The following is a 17,054-nucleotide window of genomic DNA, read 5'->3' as shown; positions in this document are numbered from 1 at the left end:
GCCAAAAAAAAGTCAAATTAGAGCAACTGGACTTCCCCTGCACAAAACCATGCTAAAAATCCCTGATAAGCCCCTACCTTTCCATACATAAATTCTATTGATTAAAATTTTCTAAATTTCCCTGCACTGAAGCAAGGCTCACTGGACTGGAATTACTGGGCTCATTCCTGCTCCCCTTCTTAAATTAAGGAACAACATTAGCTACGCTTTGGTCTTCTGGCAACTCATCTGTAGCTTTAAAAGATCTCTTGTCAGGAACCCAGCTATGTCCTCCTTTGATTTCATCCCTTATGCATCCTATCTAAAATCTCCTTTCTCTTAATACTGAACTGCTCCAGATTAACTAGGTACCCTACCTTGAACTCACTATGTTCTACATCCTTCACACTGATCAATGCAAATCAGTAGTATTCATTTAGAATCTCATTCTCGGCAATAGAGGAACCTGTTTGCTGATAAATGCCTCAGCTGATTTCACATAAATACCACCTTTTGTAAAAAAAAAATATGCTGGCCCTCAAGTTCCTGTGAAGTCTTTTCCCTCTCACCTTTTCCAGATTAAACTCCATTTGTCATTCCTTGGCCCCTTACTCAGCTGATCAAGATAATCTTCTTCATTGTTCACTATACCACCTACTATACTGTCATCTACAAACTTCCTAACCACGCCTTGTACATTCTTAGCTGAATTGTTGATGCAAGATGATAAACAACAATGGACCCACCACTGAGACTTGAGGCTCATCACTAATCACGGGCCTTCAGTTCAAGAAACAACCTTCAATCATCACCCTCCACAGTAAACCATCGTCACTTCGCAGCCAATTAGTTAGCTCTCCCCGGACAGCCTACCATGTGGAATATTGTCAAAAGTCTTATTGAAGTCTATAGAAACCTGTTCCTGCCCTCATAAACTTTTGTGGTCACTTCATCAAAAACCTCAGACAAGTTTGTAAGACATGATCTCCCATGCACAAAGCTATGCTGACTACTCCAAATAAACTGCTGTCTTTCTAGATGTAGGTACGTATTCCATAAACATGGGTAAGATATACGTACTAATTCCATTTACTAACTTGTCACCTAGACCGTTAACAAGACCACATATCATTTCTCACTAAAATGGAATAACCAGAGGGGAAATTTTTCAACAGGAAGCAATAGATGACGATAGACAACCTTGTCAGTAACATGGGAAAAACTGTTGGCCCAAAAACTTCAGTTCTCTGGGAATCTGGAAGCTCCTCCAATTTAGCAACTTACACATCACATCAGACTTGTTTTTACTATCCAGGTTTCAGTGCAATATGAATAATCTACTCCAAAACTTATCTTCAAATGTAAAAGTAGATTTTATTTACCCACGTATTGCACTGCGAAACTGAAGTTTACAATTGACAAGTTCAGCTTTTATTATCAGACTTAATCTGGTCATGAGGAAGCTAGTATTCCAGCCAACTAAATTAAGTTAATATAGAAACATAGAAAACCTACAGCGCAATACAGGCCCTTTGGCCCACAAAGTTGTGCTGAACATTTCCCTACATTAGAAATTACTAGCCTTATCCATAGCCCTCTATTTTTCTAAGCTCCATGTACCTATCCAAAAGTCTCTCAAAAGACGCTATCATATCCGCCTCCACCACCGTTGCTGGCAGCCCATTCCATGCACTCACCACTCTCTGCACAAAAAAACTTATCCCTGACATCTTCTCTGTACCTACTCTCCAGCACCTTAAATCTATGTCCTCTTGTGGCAACCATTTCAGCCCTGGGAAAAAGCCTCTGACTATCCATACAATCAATGCCTCTCATCATCATATACACCTCTATCAGGTCACCTCTCATCCTCCATTGCTCCAAGGAGAAAAGGCCAAGTTCACTCAAACTGTTTTCATAAGGCATGCTCTCCAATCCAGGCAACATCCTTGTAAATCTCCTCTGCACCCTTTCTATGGCTTCCACATCCTTCCTGTAGTGAGGCGACCAGAACTGAGCACAGTACTCCAAGTGGGGTCTAACCAAGGTCCTATATAGCTGCAACATTACCTCTTGGCTCCTAAATTCAATTCCACGATTCCACGATGCGAAGACCAAAATACCATATGCCTTCTTAACCACAGAGTCAACCTGCACAGCTGCTTTGAGCATCCTATAGACTCAGACCCCAAGATCCCTCTGATCCTCCACACGGCCATATCTTGCTGACAGTTCTTATCTTAGAAATATTTCATTATCTATACTGCATACAACGCTGCATACGTATTGTCTGCATTAGCTGTTTAATTTATTGAGGGACTTCCAGAATTATTCAACAAATAAAACTGTTACTTTATACCCATGAATAATTTTTAGCTGCAAGTATAATTTGATTTTGGAAATTTCTTGCTTTCTTGGAATTATGTTTCTGTCCTACACTATTTTCTAAGCTCTCTGCTCCAATTCTGAATTCCTTGTGCATCTTCAGTAAGCATTGTTCTGCCTTCAACAGCTTGGCCCCGAAGTCTTAAATAAACTCTCAACATCTTTCTGCATCCTTTAATATGCTCCTTAAAACCTGCATTTGTGGTTCTTCCACTTTCATTCTGTTTGGCTCAGGTTCAAATCCTGCTCAATAACACTTGCATTTCCTATATTAAATTTGCTATATGAATGCAAGTTCTTATTGTCACAGTAAAAATCACATGCAAGGGTGTTTTTCAAAATGCTTTCAATTCTTACCAGAGATTAGACGAAAGTAATACTAGATTGCATAACATGCACACAGAATACAACATGAGGAAAGTTCATACAAACTGGTTCAAATTCTTCACATTATTTAATAACTCTGTTCTCTCCTCAGATAAAATAGTATATGGTCAATTTGGAATAATTCTTCAAGTAAGTATTATTCAAATTGGAGCTAAATATATTTGTCTCAAAGATATACTCTTCATACTGGAAAATCTATCCATGCTAACAAATTTCTTCCAGTATCTTGGGTTCTTCATCTTTGCACCAGCCTCTTACAAAGAAAACTGCATAAGACATCTAAATATATTACATCTATAAGTTCCACTATATCATTCTTCTTGTTACATCCTCAAAGAATTCATACAAATTTGTCAATCCTAATCTACCTTTCATAAAACCATGTTGGCTTGATAATAAACTTTTCTTAAAATGGGTAGTGATTTCCTCTTTAATTATTGACACTAGCATCCTGCCAACAATGACTGTTAAACTATCAGCATTATAGTTCTTCATCACATAAGCCAGGGGAGCAGAATTAGGCCACACTACCCATCGAGTCTGCTCCACTATTCCATCATAGCTGATTTATTATCCTTCCCAACCCCATTCTCCTGCTTCCTCCCTGTAACCTTTGACACTCCTACTAATCAAGAACCTGTCAACCTTCACTTTAAATAAATCCAATGATTTGGTTTCCACAGCTGTCTGTGGCAATGAATTCCACAAAATCACCATCCTCTGGCTAAAGAAATTCCTCCTTATCTCTGTTCTAAAGGGACACCCTTGTACTCTGAGACTGTGCCCTCTCGTCCTAAATTCCCACTACAGGAAACATACTCTAAACATCAATATTCCATAGGCTTCAATGAGATCCCCACACATTCTTTTAAACTCATGTAAGTACAAGCCCAGAGCATCAAGTGCTCCTCATACATTAACTCTTTCATTCCAGGGATCATTCTCATGAACCTCCTCTGGACCAGCTGCAATGCCAGCACGTCCTTTCTTAGATAAGAGGCCCAAAACTGCTCACAATGCTCCAAGTGTAGTCTGACCATGCCTTATAAAGCCTCAGTATTACATCATTCCTTTTAGATTCTAGACCTCTCAAAATGAATGCTAACATTGTATTTGCTTTCCTTTCTACTGACTCAATCTAAAAGTTAACCTTTAGGTCTGCCCTCCTTTTTGAACAAGGGACTCATATAGGCTATTTTCTAATTTTCCTGTATCCTCTCAAAATTTAGCAAGTTTTGAAAGTTTTAACCAATGGTCCACTGTTCTTTGTAGCCACTTCCTTTAAGACCCATTGTCAGGCTATTGAGTATCAGTGATATGCTGGCTTTTAGTCCTGTGAGTTTCTCTAATATTTTATTACTTGTGATTGAAATTTTTAAAAGTTCCTCTCCGTTATTTGAAATTAGCCTATTCGTCTATCTTAAGGATATCTGCAGTGCAGACTGAATAAAGATTTAAAGATCAAAACACACAGTGAAATGTGCCATTTGCATCATTGACAAACACAGCCCACAACTTACTAACCCTAGAATCTGGAGAAAACTTGCACAGTCACAGAGAGAATTTATAAACTCCTTACAGCAGAACACCTATCACTGGCACTATAAGGTGTTACACTAACTGTGCTGCTCCAAATTGATTATTCATATGTGCCACATCTTTGTTTACAGTTATTAATTCACCATTTTTTGGCTCAAGTGATCCCACACCAACTTTAGCGGTCTTCTTCCTATTTATATATTTTCCCTCAAAACTACCGTAATTTTTGCCATACTTATAAACTTTTTACATTTAGCTTTAGTAAGATATGTTTATTCTTATATTACTCTTTTACCCTTATACCAATCATCTTGCAATAAAGTACCCTTTACCTTCATAAATGTTTGTTCTAGCTGCACACTAGCTTTCAATGCCAAGTGTGCAAAAATGTTTCATGCCCTTTGAACATTAGCATCCTATAATTCTCGTTCTTTAAAGATACTCAGCATTTCTGCTTTTCTTCCACCAAAGGGGACAACTTAACATTTTCAAAGTTCAAAGAAATTCAAAGTAAAATTAAATTCAAAGTATGTATATATTACCAAATACAACACTGAGATTCACTTTCTTTCAAGTAACGTTCAAGTAACTACAAAGAAACACAATAAAATCAATAAAAGGCTACATCCAACAAGACAATCAACCAATGCACAAAAGACAACAAACTACGCAAATACAAAAAAGAAACAATAATAAAGAAGGAAAGAAAGATCTTTTTTCAAACAAATAAGCAAAAATATCGAGAGCATGAGTTGTAGAATCGATATGTTGTGGATTCAGTTCAGTTTGCATTGAGTGAAGTTATCCACATTTGTTAAACAGCCTGATGGTTTAGGGATAATAACTGTCCCTGAATCTGGTGGTGTGGTTCTTGAGGCCCCTGTGCCTCTTTCCTGATGGCAGCAGAGAGGAGAGCACGGCCTTGATGATAGGTGGTACTTTCCTGCGACAGCACTCAATACTGGGGAGGGCTTTACCCATGATGGACTCAGCTGTGTCCACTACTTTTTGCAGGTTTTTAAGTTCAAGAGCATTGGTGTTTCCATAGTAGTCCTTGATGTACCAAGTCAATACACAATCAATCAATGTTCCCTCTAATTTGTAATGACCAATGTGCGCAAAAATCTTGCGCTGTGCAATTTTTTGCCCAGTGGCAACAACGTGTATGCAGTGAATTTAATAAATAGATGTATTCATTTTAACAGCTAGCAAAATACTGTCAATAAGGACTTTGATCTCCTCTGGTTTGATCATTTTCACTCTCATTCATCTGCATTCACGCAAAATATACGTACCAGGCCTGCAATGGCTAATGAAGGATTTTCTCATCGAAGCATCTGTACACTGTCCATATGTGATTTATTTTCTAAATGATGCTTTAAAAAGTCAAGTTTCCAGATATCACTCCACTTCTTCCCACTTGCAAATTCTCCAGCATCTTTTGCATCATGACAATATAAGCAGGCAACACCAGTTTCTGTGTTGTACATAAATATTTCTCATAGCTGCACACTCCTGACCTCGTGAGCTTTCAGTGGAGCACTTTCTACTGTTTCATTAAGCCATTCCGCTTTAAATAAACTCGCAGTTCTTTTCCATTCACGCCCTTTGGAATTTGGCACAGTGAATCAATAATTTCTTCAATAAAAACAGTATAAATATGCCAGTTCTAAAATCTGCAACAGGCACATCATCACAAACTCCACATTGTCAACACCATCCACATCAGAAACCAGACAGGGAAACGTGATTGGGTACAATCATGAAATATAATTAACATGCTAATGAGGAAGAGGCTGACAACTTTTTGTGCGCAGTTTAAATTCCTTTGTGTGCTAGTAGCAAAAGATGTGTGTGGTTGCACACACACACACACACACACACACACACACATTTTAGAGGGATCATTGCTCTCTATTGCACATCTATGGACGTTTGGCAAAGTTTTAGATGAGTTGCTAAATCTTCACATCAAGTTCTGAGAAAGTAAAGGTGCTGCCATGCTTTCTTTGTAATGGCACTTAGGTGTTGGACTCAAAATAGATCCTCTGAAATGATAACAAGGAACTTAAAGAATCTGACCTTCTCCACCTCTGATCCCCTGATGCGGACTGGCTTATGGACCTCTGGTTTCTTCCTCTTAGCTACTTGGTCTTGCTGTCATTGAGTAAGAGGTTGTTATGGCAGCACTCAGCCAGATTTTCAATCTCTCTCCTATATACTGATTTGTCACCACCTTTGATGTGGCCAATGACAGCTGTGTCACCTGCAAATTTAAATATGGCTTTGCAGCTGAGTATGGCCTCACAGTCATAAGTATAAAGCAAGTAGAGCAGCTGGTCTAAGCAGACAGCCTTGTTGTGCACCTGTGCTGATGATGATTGTGGAGGAGATCTTGATGCCAATCCGAACTGACTGGGGTCTGCAAGAAAATTGAGGATACAGTTGCACAAGGAGGTACTGAGGCCTTGATCTTGAAGCTTATTGATTAGTTTGAAGGGAATGGTAGTATCTTTTGAATGCCAGGCTGTAGACAATGAAGATCATCATTGTACACACGTTCACTGTCTAGATGTTCCAGCGTTGAGTGAAGAACCAATGAAATGGCATCTGCTGTTGACTTGTTGCGACGATAGGTGAATTGGAGCAGATCCAAGTCACTCCTCAGGGAGGAGCAGATATATTTCATCACCAACCTCCAAAAGCATTCCATCATGGTGACTGTAAGTGCTACCGGACAATAGTCATTGAGGCTGGTTACCACATTCTTATTGGGCACTGGTATATTGAAGGCTGCTTACAGCAGGTGGGTACTTCAGATTGCTAAAGTGTAAGGTTAAAGATATCCTGAAAGATATTCTAACGCAACCTCAGAAAATGAAATCACAAGGTCATCAGGAGCTATGGGCACTTGTAAAAGCGCCTCCACGATTTGTCAGTCAAAGTGAGCATAAAAGCCATTGAGCTCATCTGGGAGCGAAACTTCGTATTCACCTATGTCACTTGGTTTCAGTTTATAGGAAGTAGTAGCATTCAAGCCCAGCCATAGTGTCGAACATCCAGAATCATGACTTTGCATGAGAGATGGCTTTCAAGAAGATGTACCTGGACTTCTTGTATTTTAACTTGGTTGGCAGACCTTTACCCCATTGATCGAGCTCCCAGTGCATTCCATTTGCAATCATGTTGCCCACTCATGAGCTTTCTGTGGCACTTATTGGTCTGTGTGAACATGGAGTGCCAAAGGACCTGTTTCTGCACTACTTGACTCAATGACCACCCATTTCTACACCATCAGATACTTCGAGTTTATCAGTTTTATTGACCTCTATTATAACTTACTTTAAAATGCTGATTACATTTACTTCCACATTTGCACAGGACATCTGTTTCTACAATGTTTGTGGGTGTATTTTTCATGATTCGTCTTCAGTGAGAGACACAATTTTTAAATATTACTCTGCCACTTTCTTCTTCCCAAATAGAAATGATTTCATCTCCATCTTCTAGAGACCCATGCCCATGCTAATCTTGTCCTATTCACACAACTACAGAACTCTTGCAGCCGATTTTGTTTCTGGAACAATTCCAAGGCTCCTCTGAGAACTTAGCAATTATTTATGGTTGGACCACTTTTCATGTTCTGTCTTTATAGCTTAAAGGAATGTATATCTGTTGTAAATCATATACTTTAAAAGTAAACCATTACTTGCTCACTGTCGTAGCTTTTAATGTAGTTCTTCCAATCTACCACAGCCAATTCATTCATTATGTCACATTGAATTACATCACTTTTAAACTTAATTCTACAATATCTGGGTCATTCTTTCCTTGAAGTCTTTTTACAACAAGATTATTAATTAAGTACCTCTAGTTGCACAGTGATCGATTTAAATTTCCTAAGTTAATACCTCAATGTATTGATCCGGAAATCAATTTGATATGTATTCGAGGATTTTATTCCTCTACACTATTAATCATATAGAAATTTCTAATCTGAGGCAGTTAACTGAAAGAGAATAAGCTGTTTCCACCAGCAAAACATGAACAATAATGGAATTTACACAAATAGCTTTCATTTTTGCTTTGCAATGTCACAATTTAAAAACTGATCATTCATTTGCCTTCCTTCATTGAGTGTTTTATTATTATTTCAGCAGAGGAGATCAGTGGCAATTCTATTCAGGTAAAACACAACGGCATTAACATTTCTCATTTCATCAGACTGTTAAAGAAAAGGTATTTTCTCTGTAAAATCTAATTGCAGCAGAACCAAACATTGTAGCTCTAAAGATTATTTCACAAATAATAAATTGCTTGCCTGTTCTAGACTACTCCCTCAGTTCTCAAAATAACAGGAATAACACTATTTTTGCAAATTTGATTAAATGGTAACTAAATTCCACATCCCAGACATTATTTATTAAATGACTGAGAACTTTGAACTATGTAAATATATCCCATCACTCTATATTTCTTTTGATAATCTTATTTCTTCATTCATCTCCCTGACTCTCTCCCCTTCTCTCCTGTTAGGCATTCTATCCACCCTTGAGTATCTTTTTTAGGAATAATCATATTTCATCTGTGGGTCTCAATGATAAATTACAACAAGATATTCTACTCAGTCACACTTTATATCATCCTCAGCCAAAGTTAACATCAAAGTAATTTAAAACTGAGATTGAGGGCAACAGCCCTGATTGATTTTCATCTTCCTGTGACACGGGCTCAGAACAAACACCTTGGCATAGGTCAATTACTGATATTCTGGAACCAAATGGGCTATTTTCACAGCAGGCTATCACAAAAGCTACTAATAGTGATTTGTGCCATCCATGACTATTTGCAAGGAAGAAAGTATCAAAACAGATCTTCATCTTGTGATAGCAGGAAAAATCTCTCCATGGCAAATGGTGCAGGAAATCAGAATATTATTTCCTTTTCCTGACATAGAAAGACTGACTTGTATTTTATAGTGCACCATTCACCGTTGCAAATCTCAAAGTGCTCTGCATAGCACATAAGGCAGTCATTTTGCACACAATCATTACAAGATTATTTTTCTGAATGACTAAAACTCTGTCAAAATATGAGGGGGCATGAATTTAAGGCGATTGGAGGAAAGTATAGGGGAGATGTCAGGGGCAAGTTTTTTTTACACTGAACATCCTGTCAGGGGTGGTGGTAGAAGCAGATACATTAAGGACATTTAAGAAACTCTTAGATAGGCACATGGATGATAGCAAAATGGAGGCCTACGTAGGACGGAAAGGTTAGATTATCTTGGAGTAGATTAAGAATCTGGCACAACATCATGGTCTGAAGGACCTGTACTGTACTGTTCTATGTTGCATAACTCTAAAAGCTCAATTGTCACCCGATCTGAGTTTGTTTAATTCAGCACAAACAAAACTAGAGCTCATCATCTCACTTTCCTGCATAGTCCAAGTCCCCACCATACCAGGAACTGAATGCAGAATCATAGAATTTTACAGCACACATGAGAGACATTCAGTTCATTTTGCATCTTTAAAAACTCTGTTTAATCCATCCTCCAGTTTCTCTTTCTTCACATTTCAAGTTACCCATCATCAAAAACAAGTCTAATTGCTTTTTGGAAGTTACTGTGGAGTCCCAGTTCATCAGTCTTCTTGGTAGTGCACTCTATATCATAACAGCCCTCTGTGTGGAAAAACCTTTTCCTGATTTTCACTCCAGCTCTTCTACCATTTATTATTAAATTGATGACCTCTGGTTATCAATCCACCACCATGAAGAAACAAGTTGTCATCTATGATCTATCAAAGTTCCTCATGACTTTGAATACATCTATTCAATTTTGCAGTTACCTCTGTCCCATAGAGAACACTTCTAATTTCTCTGATTCCACCCACGTATCTGAATTCATTCAGTCCCAGTATTACTTGAAAAAAACTCTAATACCAATACTTCCACCAAGTGTAGTACCCAGAAATGGATTCAGTGCTCAAGAGGTCAATTTTGTGAATGGTAAAGTTTTAATACTACTTTCAGGCTTTTGTGTTCAATGTCTCACTTACAAAGCCAAAATCTGCAAACGGCTTTCTCAACTGCCTTATCAACACCCCTGCCAGCTTAAGTCTTTAATGAGTTCAGTTCCTCACATCTCAGTACACGATGGCCTAATCAAGACAGCAACGTTTAGATTATTTTGTTTCTCCAAAGGTCCATCATTTCACATATGTACATTAATTTACACTTACCTGTGTCACAATCTCCCTCTGAAACCTGTTACTATGTACTATATTGTCAAATGTTGCATCATCTGCAAATTGATAAAATGAGTATCTAATTTAAAATAGGTGCTTATATTTTATAAACACTTCACTTTGTAGTACTTCACTGAAATGACTTGTAAGAATCCATATATATATATATATATAATTACCACATACAATATACTGTATGCATTTACATTCAGCAACCTTCTCAAAAAAAACTTTTGAACTTCTAGAGCATGAGTGAACTTTGCTAAATTTATACCATCATTTAATAACCATCATTTTCTAAATAATATTTAATTTTGTCCTTAACAATAGTCCATGGTAGTTTATTCCAATAGTCCATTGGAATGAGACCAAGGGGCTGTCATTTCAAGCTTCCTACTTTTCTGGTCTTTTATGGTAAGTAGTTTTTGTAATCTTCAGAAAACATACAACAAGTCAGAAGTTAGAAGTACGGATATGGAATAAAATTGTAAATAAATGTTGGCATGTATTTATAATATAAACAGCATTATTAAAAGTGGTTTAAAGTTTCCAGTGTAGTGCAGTGATTGAAGTAATGGTTAGAGGAGGATAGTGGGTGGGGTGGCTAACTAACTAAGTTTGCTGATCAGATTAACTGCCCAAAGGAAGAAACTATTAAAATGGCATGAAGTTTTTGTTCTAGTAGCCCTATCGCACTTTCCAGCAGGGAGCTTTAAGAAAAGGTCATTTACAGGGTGGATAGGTCTGCAATGATTTTTCCTACATACTTCTTTGTCCTGGGCTTGCACAAGTCCTGCAGTGAAGGTAGACTGCAGCCAATTACCTTTACAGCTGTCCTAACCGTTTGCTGTACATTTCACATATCCTGAGAGAATGCTGCACCAAATCAGAAGGTAATACTCGTGCCCAGTTGCTGAGGAACACAAACCTCTGGAAGAGCACTGGAAATTACAAAACAATATTACTTAAAGAGTTCATTGCTCTGATACGTCATAGCCATCTAGCAGTCAAAATCCACTGGGAAATACCTGAGAGGGATATCAGCTTTGAAGACCAAAGTTGGGTCATGATTTAGTTTATACAAAAGACTGTTGTATTACCTTTATATATGATTTTCCATTATCCTTCAGCATAGCTGCTCTCCAAGTCAACAAGCGAGCACTCTCCAGCGCCAGGCCCATGTCAGCCAATTTGAACTGTAAGCAATATAAAATAAACGTCACCAGCATCAATTATTCAAAGATATTTCTTTGTTTTAAATCTAAAGTATTGTTCTTGTAGGTCTATAAAAGTGCGCTTGAGCCTAATCGGACTGGGCTCAAGCCTGGAATTTCAGTTATGAATTATTCAATAAAATTACATGCTATTCCTAAAAGAGCAAAGGGTCACAGTTATACAGACAAAATGCTGGAGGAACTCAGCAGGTCAGGCAGCATCTATGGAGAGGAGTAAACAGCTAATTGGAGGCATTTCTAATCACAGTATGAGGGAAGTGTGATGATGCCATTTGGCCCAATGACTTGTTCTCTGGTGGGGGAGGGCTATCTAACTATGTCAGTAAGAGGCTCTTTTCGAAATTCATGCAATGTTTTTAGCTTTGCATATTTATCCATGTCCATTTTGAATTATAGTTCTGTACCTACATTCCACCTTCCCTTCAGACAATATGATCCAAATCATAACTGGCTAAAAAAAAGTGTTTCCATGTGTTACTTGTCTGGAACACATCTTCCATTTTTTAAAAAACTCTAGTGAACCCAATGAGAGTTTTGAGCATCAAATTTCATCACGATCTCTACTGCTCTAAGGAAACCAGCTTGAGTTTTGATGACTTAATTTTGTCCCTCCTGGTGCTGTGCTTTTCTGCACCTTTACTAATAACTTTCCTATTGCAAGGGCCCCAAAATTGAATGCAATAGTTTTGAGAGGGATAATAAATCAGCCAGGATGAAATGACAGAGAAGACTCGATGGGTCAATGGGCCTAACTCTGTCCCTATGCCTATGGCCCAATTATTTTAGACTTTTAAACAATCAGCATAATTTCCCTCCTCTTAATAACACATTACTTGTATTAATTAAAAAATGCTCATTTTTTCCAGAAGCCTCCTCAATATGTCCCAAAATCTTCAAATATTTGAATATAACGACCTTCAGGTTTTTACGTTCTTGTGTCCTTTTTAAAACTATGCTTTTCATTTTATTTTGCCTTGCCTCATACTTCCTATAAAAATACAACACTTCATATTGCTCTGGATTAAATTTTGTCTGCAGTGTTTCAACTAAATGCATCATTCCAATATCCTTCTGAAGTTCACCATTACTTTCTTCATATTATTTTTTAAGAGGTTTCCAACATTTGAAAACATTGATTTTTGTAGAGAAGAGCTGGTCCATTGTTGCCTGGATGGCAATCCAGTCTAAGTGCGTGCCATTGTTTTGAGGAAGACATAGCTAACACTGGAAAAGCAACAAATACAGTACATAATTGCTTCAGTTTTTACAATAGAGAACTTAAAGTAAATTCTGCAAGTAAACCTCATTTAGGGTTTACTGAACACCACATTTTGAAAACTTTCTGAACAATTTTGGACAGTGAGGGAGACAGACATTTCTGTTTCTCCAAGTTGACATTTCTGTTTCTCCAAGTTGCTATTTCCATGAAACTTTACCTCTAAAAACTCAACATCATCAAGGACAAAGCGACCAGCTTGATTGTCAACCCATCAATCAATGACTACGGGTACATGGTAGTACCAAGGGCCGCCATCTACAAGATGTATTGTGGTTACTCCCCGAGGCTACACTGGTTGTAGCTTCCAAACCTGCAACCTCTAATATCAAGAAAAATAAGGACAGCAGGTGTGTGAAACAGCACCAGAAGTAGGATCCCTCCAACTTGCACACTATCCTGATTTGGAAATTATATTACTCCTTCATTGTCATATCTGGAATTATCTATCCAACAGCATTGTGGGAGCATCTTTACCAGAAGACTGCAGTGGTTCAAGACATTGGCTCACCACCAACTTCTCAAGGGCAATTGGGGATGGGCAATAATAGCTGGATTTACCAGCAAAGTTCATATAACAAACAATGAATTCAAGATATTTGGAAATCTGTATATCAAACCAATAAAACAGTTACTCTTGTAACCATTCCCTACTTACCTTCCCTCACCACACCCCAAGTTGCTCATAATTAAATTCTGTGTTAATGTAATCTCCTTAAGTGAATATCTGTAGTTTAATCAAAAGCAGGTTTAATGATCACTGGCAAATGTTGCCATCATTATCATCCATCAGCATGATGGAAGAAGGGATATGGAACACTTAACTTCTGCAGAAACTGCATTCATACCACTTATACAATTAGTGCAGTGTTATCTACAAGAGCTCCCACCATAGTATAAAAGACAAGTGAGTGAGCTTCCTTGGGGAAAGTGGAGCTCAGTTTACCTGTATAGCCTGGAGTTTGGAAATAGGTGAACCAAATGCCATTCTTTTCTCTGCATAGTCCACAGCACAGTCGAGGGCTGCACTTGCAATTCCAAGAGCTTGGGAGGCAATACCAATCCGACCTGCATCCAGTGTTTGCTGAAAGGCAAAATGCAAAAACATCAAAACTAAAAACATTGTTATACATTTCTGTACAAGGAACAAGATACTCTATGTTGAGCCGGAGCATAACCACCTTTAGCCAGCAGTTCTACAGAGAATCATTCTCACAAACACAAGAGATTTTGTAGGTGCTGGAAATCCAGAGCAATACACACAAAATGCTGGAGCAACTCAGCAGTCAGGAAGCATCTATGGAGAAGAAAAAACAGTCGAGTGTCAGTTTTTTTTTTCTCCTTTTCTCAGAACTGGAAAGGGAGAAGAAGCTAGAATAAGAAGTTGGGAGATGGGAAGGAGTACAAGCTGTCAGGTGAGAGGCATTGATCGTGTGGATAGTCAGAGGCTTTTTCCCAGGGCTGAAATGGCTACCACAAGAAGACACAGTTTAAGGTGCTGGGGAGTAGGTACAGAGATGTCATGGGTAAGTTTTTTACGCAGAGAGTGGTGAATGCGTGGAATGGGCTGCCGGCAATGGTGGTGGAGGCGGATACGATAGGGTCTTTTAAGAGACTTTTGGATAGGTACATGGAGTTTAGAAAAATACAGAGCTATAGGTAAGCCTAGTAATTTCTAAGGTAGGGACATGTTTGGCACAACTTTGTGGGCCAAAGGGCCTGTATTGTGCTGTAGGTTTTCTATGTTTCTATGTTATAAGTGAAACCAGGAGGGGGGGTGGGGGGAAGTGAGAAACCAGGAGGTAAAAGGTGGAAAAGGTACAGGGCTGAAGAAGAAGAAGAAATCTGATAGGAGAGAAGAGTGGACCATGGGAGACAGAGGAGGAGCAGGAGGAGGAGGAGAGGCACCAGAGAAAGGTGATGGGTGGGGTAAGAAGGAGCCGTAACAGGAAATGGAAAAAAAGAGGAGGAAGGGGAAGAAATCACTGGATGTTAGAGAAATGTATGTTCATGCCAAAATATCGATGGAAAACGACCTGCTGCTGCTCCATCCTCAGGGTGATCTCATCATTACTGTTGAGGAGACCATGGACAGACATGTTAGAATGGGAATGGGAAGTCAGATCAAAATGGGTGGGCACTGGAAAATCTTGCCTTTTATGGTGGATGGAGCAAAAGTGCTCGACGAAGTGGTGCCTCAATCTACGACGGGGCTCTCCAAGAGCCTGATGGTTGAGGGGTAGTAACTATTCTTGTACCTGGTGGTGTGAGTCCTGAGACACCTGTACTCACTTGATAGCAGCAGTGAGAAAAAAAACATGACCTCAATGGTGAGGATCTTTGATGATGGATGCTGCTTTCATATGACAGTATTTCACGTAGAGGTGCTCAATGGTTGGGGGGGGGGGGTTTACCCATGATGTACTGGGCCAATTTCACTACCTTTTGTAGGATTTTCCATTCCACCACACTGATGCTCCCATACCAGGCTGTGATGCAGCCAGTCAATATACCCACTCTTCACTACACATCTATAGAAGTTTGTCAAAGTTTTTGATGTCATCCTGAATCTCCACAGACTTCTAAAGAAAAAGTGTCATGCTTTCATTGCAATTTTGTTTATATGATTATGGAATTTCCTCACAAGTTGCAGAAGTTTCTCTTTCTGCTATTTAAATGCATGCAAATGTTCCTTACCTTTTGAGGTTAAATTCATGATACCTGATCAAGATCATACTTTTACCAGTTCACAATCAAAAGATGAAATAATACAGATTCATGAGCAAAGACATATTTCAGTGACATTAGTTCAATAATACAAGAATAGGTCAGAGCTTGCAAACCAAAGCTATGATATTTGTTGCTGTCTTTGAGTCAGAATATTCACATATAACAGAATAAATGAAAAGTCACACTTTTACAATGGGCAGAAAATAATTAACTGCAACAGTATTTCAGTTCTTCCATGCTCTTTCCCTAGACACCTATTAAAATATTGACCTCATCCTGGACATGCTTCCATAAGCACTGATCTTCATGTAACACATTCAGATAGTTGCTATTAAAAAGTGAGGAATATTAATGAGTCTCAACAGGCTGTTTGACTCCAGGAAAAAGCATCAAAAATAATACAATAAGATCCACTGGGACCATTTATGAGGTTATACCTGTGTACATATGTAATTCAACATCTTGTAGAGAATTTGAAACAGGAAAATACAGTTAAAAATAATCTGAGAAACATTCATCAAATCTATAGCTAAAAATATTTTACAGAACTTGTAATCTTCAAAGCATTAAAAGTATACAAAAAGAAAGAATTATAGTCATTTCAAACTCTTGTTTTGATCTGAAAACTGACTGTTAGACATATGTTTAAATTTGCAAACCTCTCTCCCTAAACACTAATTAAACATAGGTTGGCCCCAGAATGTGCTTACTTATAGGAATTAAACTATGCAGCAGTAAAAAGCTTGGCCAAATCCACCACAGCAATTGAAAATACACAGGTCCATTAAATAGGATAATACTCCTGTTGTTACAAGAGAACATCCAATTTATTACAAGATTCTCTAGTATTGTATAAATCTATCTTCTGAACCTCAGTTACATAGAACAATTGAGCAATTTATTGAAGGACATTTATCAAAATAAGAAAGGGGAAAATAAAACAGAAAGTAATTTACTTAATACAGTGGATTTTGGCTAATTGGTACACAAAAGGACCGGTACATTTTGGCCCAATTAGCCAAAGTTTCAAGGAAATAGTGGAAAAGTGTTAAAAAGACAAACTACCATTTAACTACAGTACCTATAAAAAGCATTCACCCGCACCCTCCCCCAGAAGTTGTCATGTTTTATTGTTTTACAACATTGAATCACAGTGGATTTATTTTGGCTTCCTTTGACATTGATCAACCGAAAACAATTCTTAGTTAAAGATGTTTTTGGAGACCTGTGTGCAGTCAAGGTGTTTCAATCGATTGTAGTAAAAATACACCT

The 17,054-nt window shown here is 38.2% G+C and overlaps 1 protein-coding gene across 3 annotated transcripts in view; it reads right to left on the bottom strand.

The window, feature by feature from the left end:
* acads (acyl-CoA dehydrogenase short chain) overlaps positions 1-17,054 on the bottom strand; it is a 134,403-nt gene that overhangs the window by 31,375 nt on the left and 85,974 nt on the right. For all 3 annotated transcript variants that reach the window (XM_073065424.1, XM_073065425.1, XM_073065423.1), the window contains 2 exons: positions 13,999-14,136; positions 11,642-11,737 (listed from right to left, as the gene is read on the bottom strand). In XM_073065424.1, the coding sequence (XP_072921525.1) occupies positions 11,642-11,737; positions 13,999-14,136 (234 nt within the window). The remainder of the gene's footprint in view (positions 1-11,641; positions 11,738-13,998; positions 14,137-17,054) is intronic.

Source organism: Hemitrygon akajei, chromosome 14 (genome assembly GCF_048418815.1).
Source record: "Hemitrygon akajei chromosome 14, sHemAka1.3, whole genome shotgun sequence".
Lineage (NCBI taxonomy): Eukaryota > Metazoa > Chordata > Chondrichthyes > Myliobatiformes > Dasyatidae > Hemitrygon > Hemitrygon akajei.
This window is presented reverse-complemented; position numbering and strand designations above follow the sequence as displayed.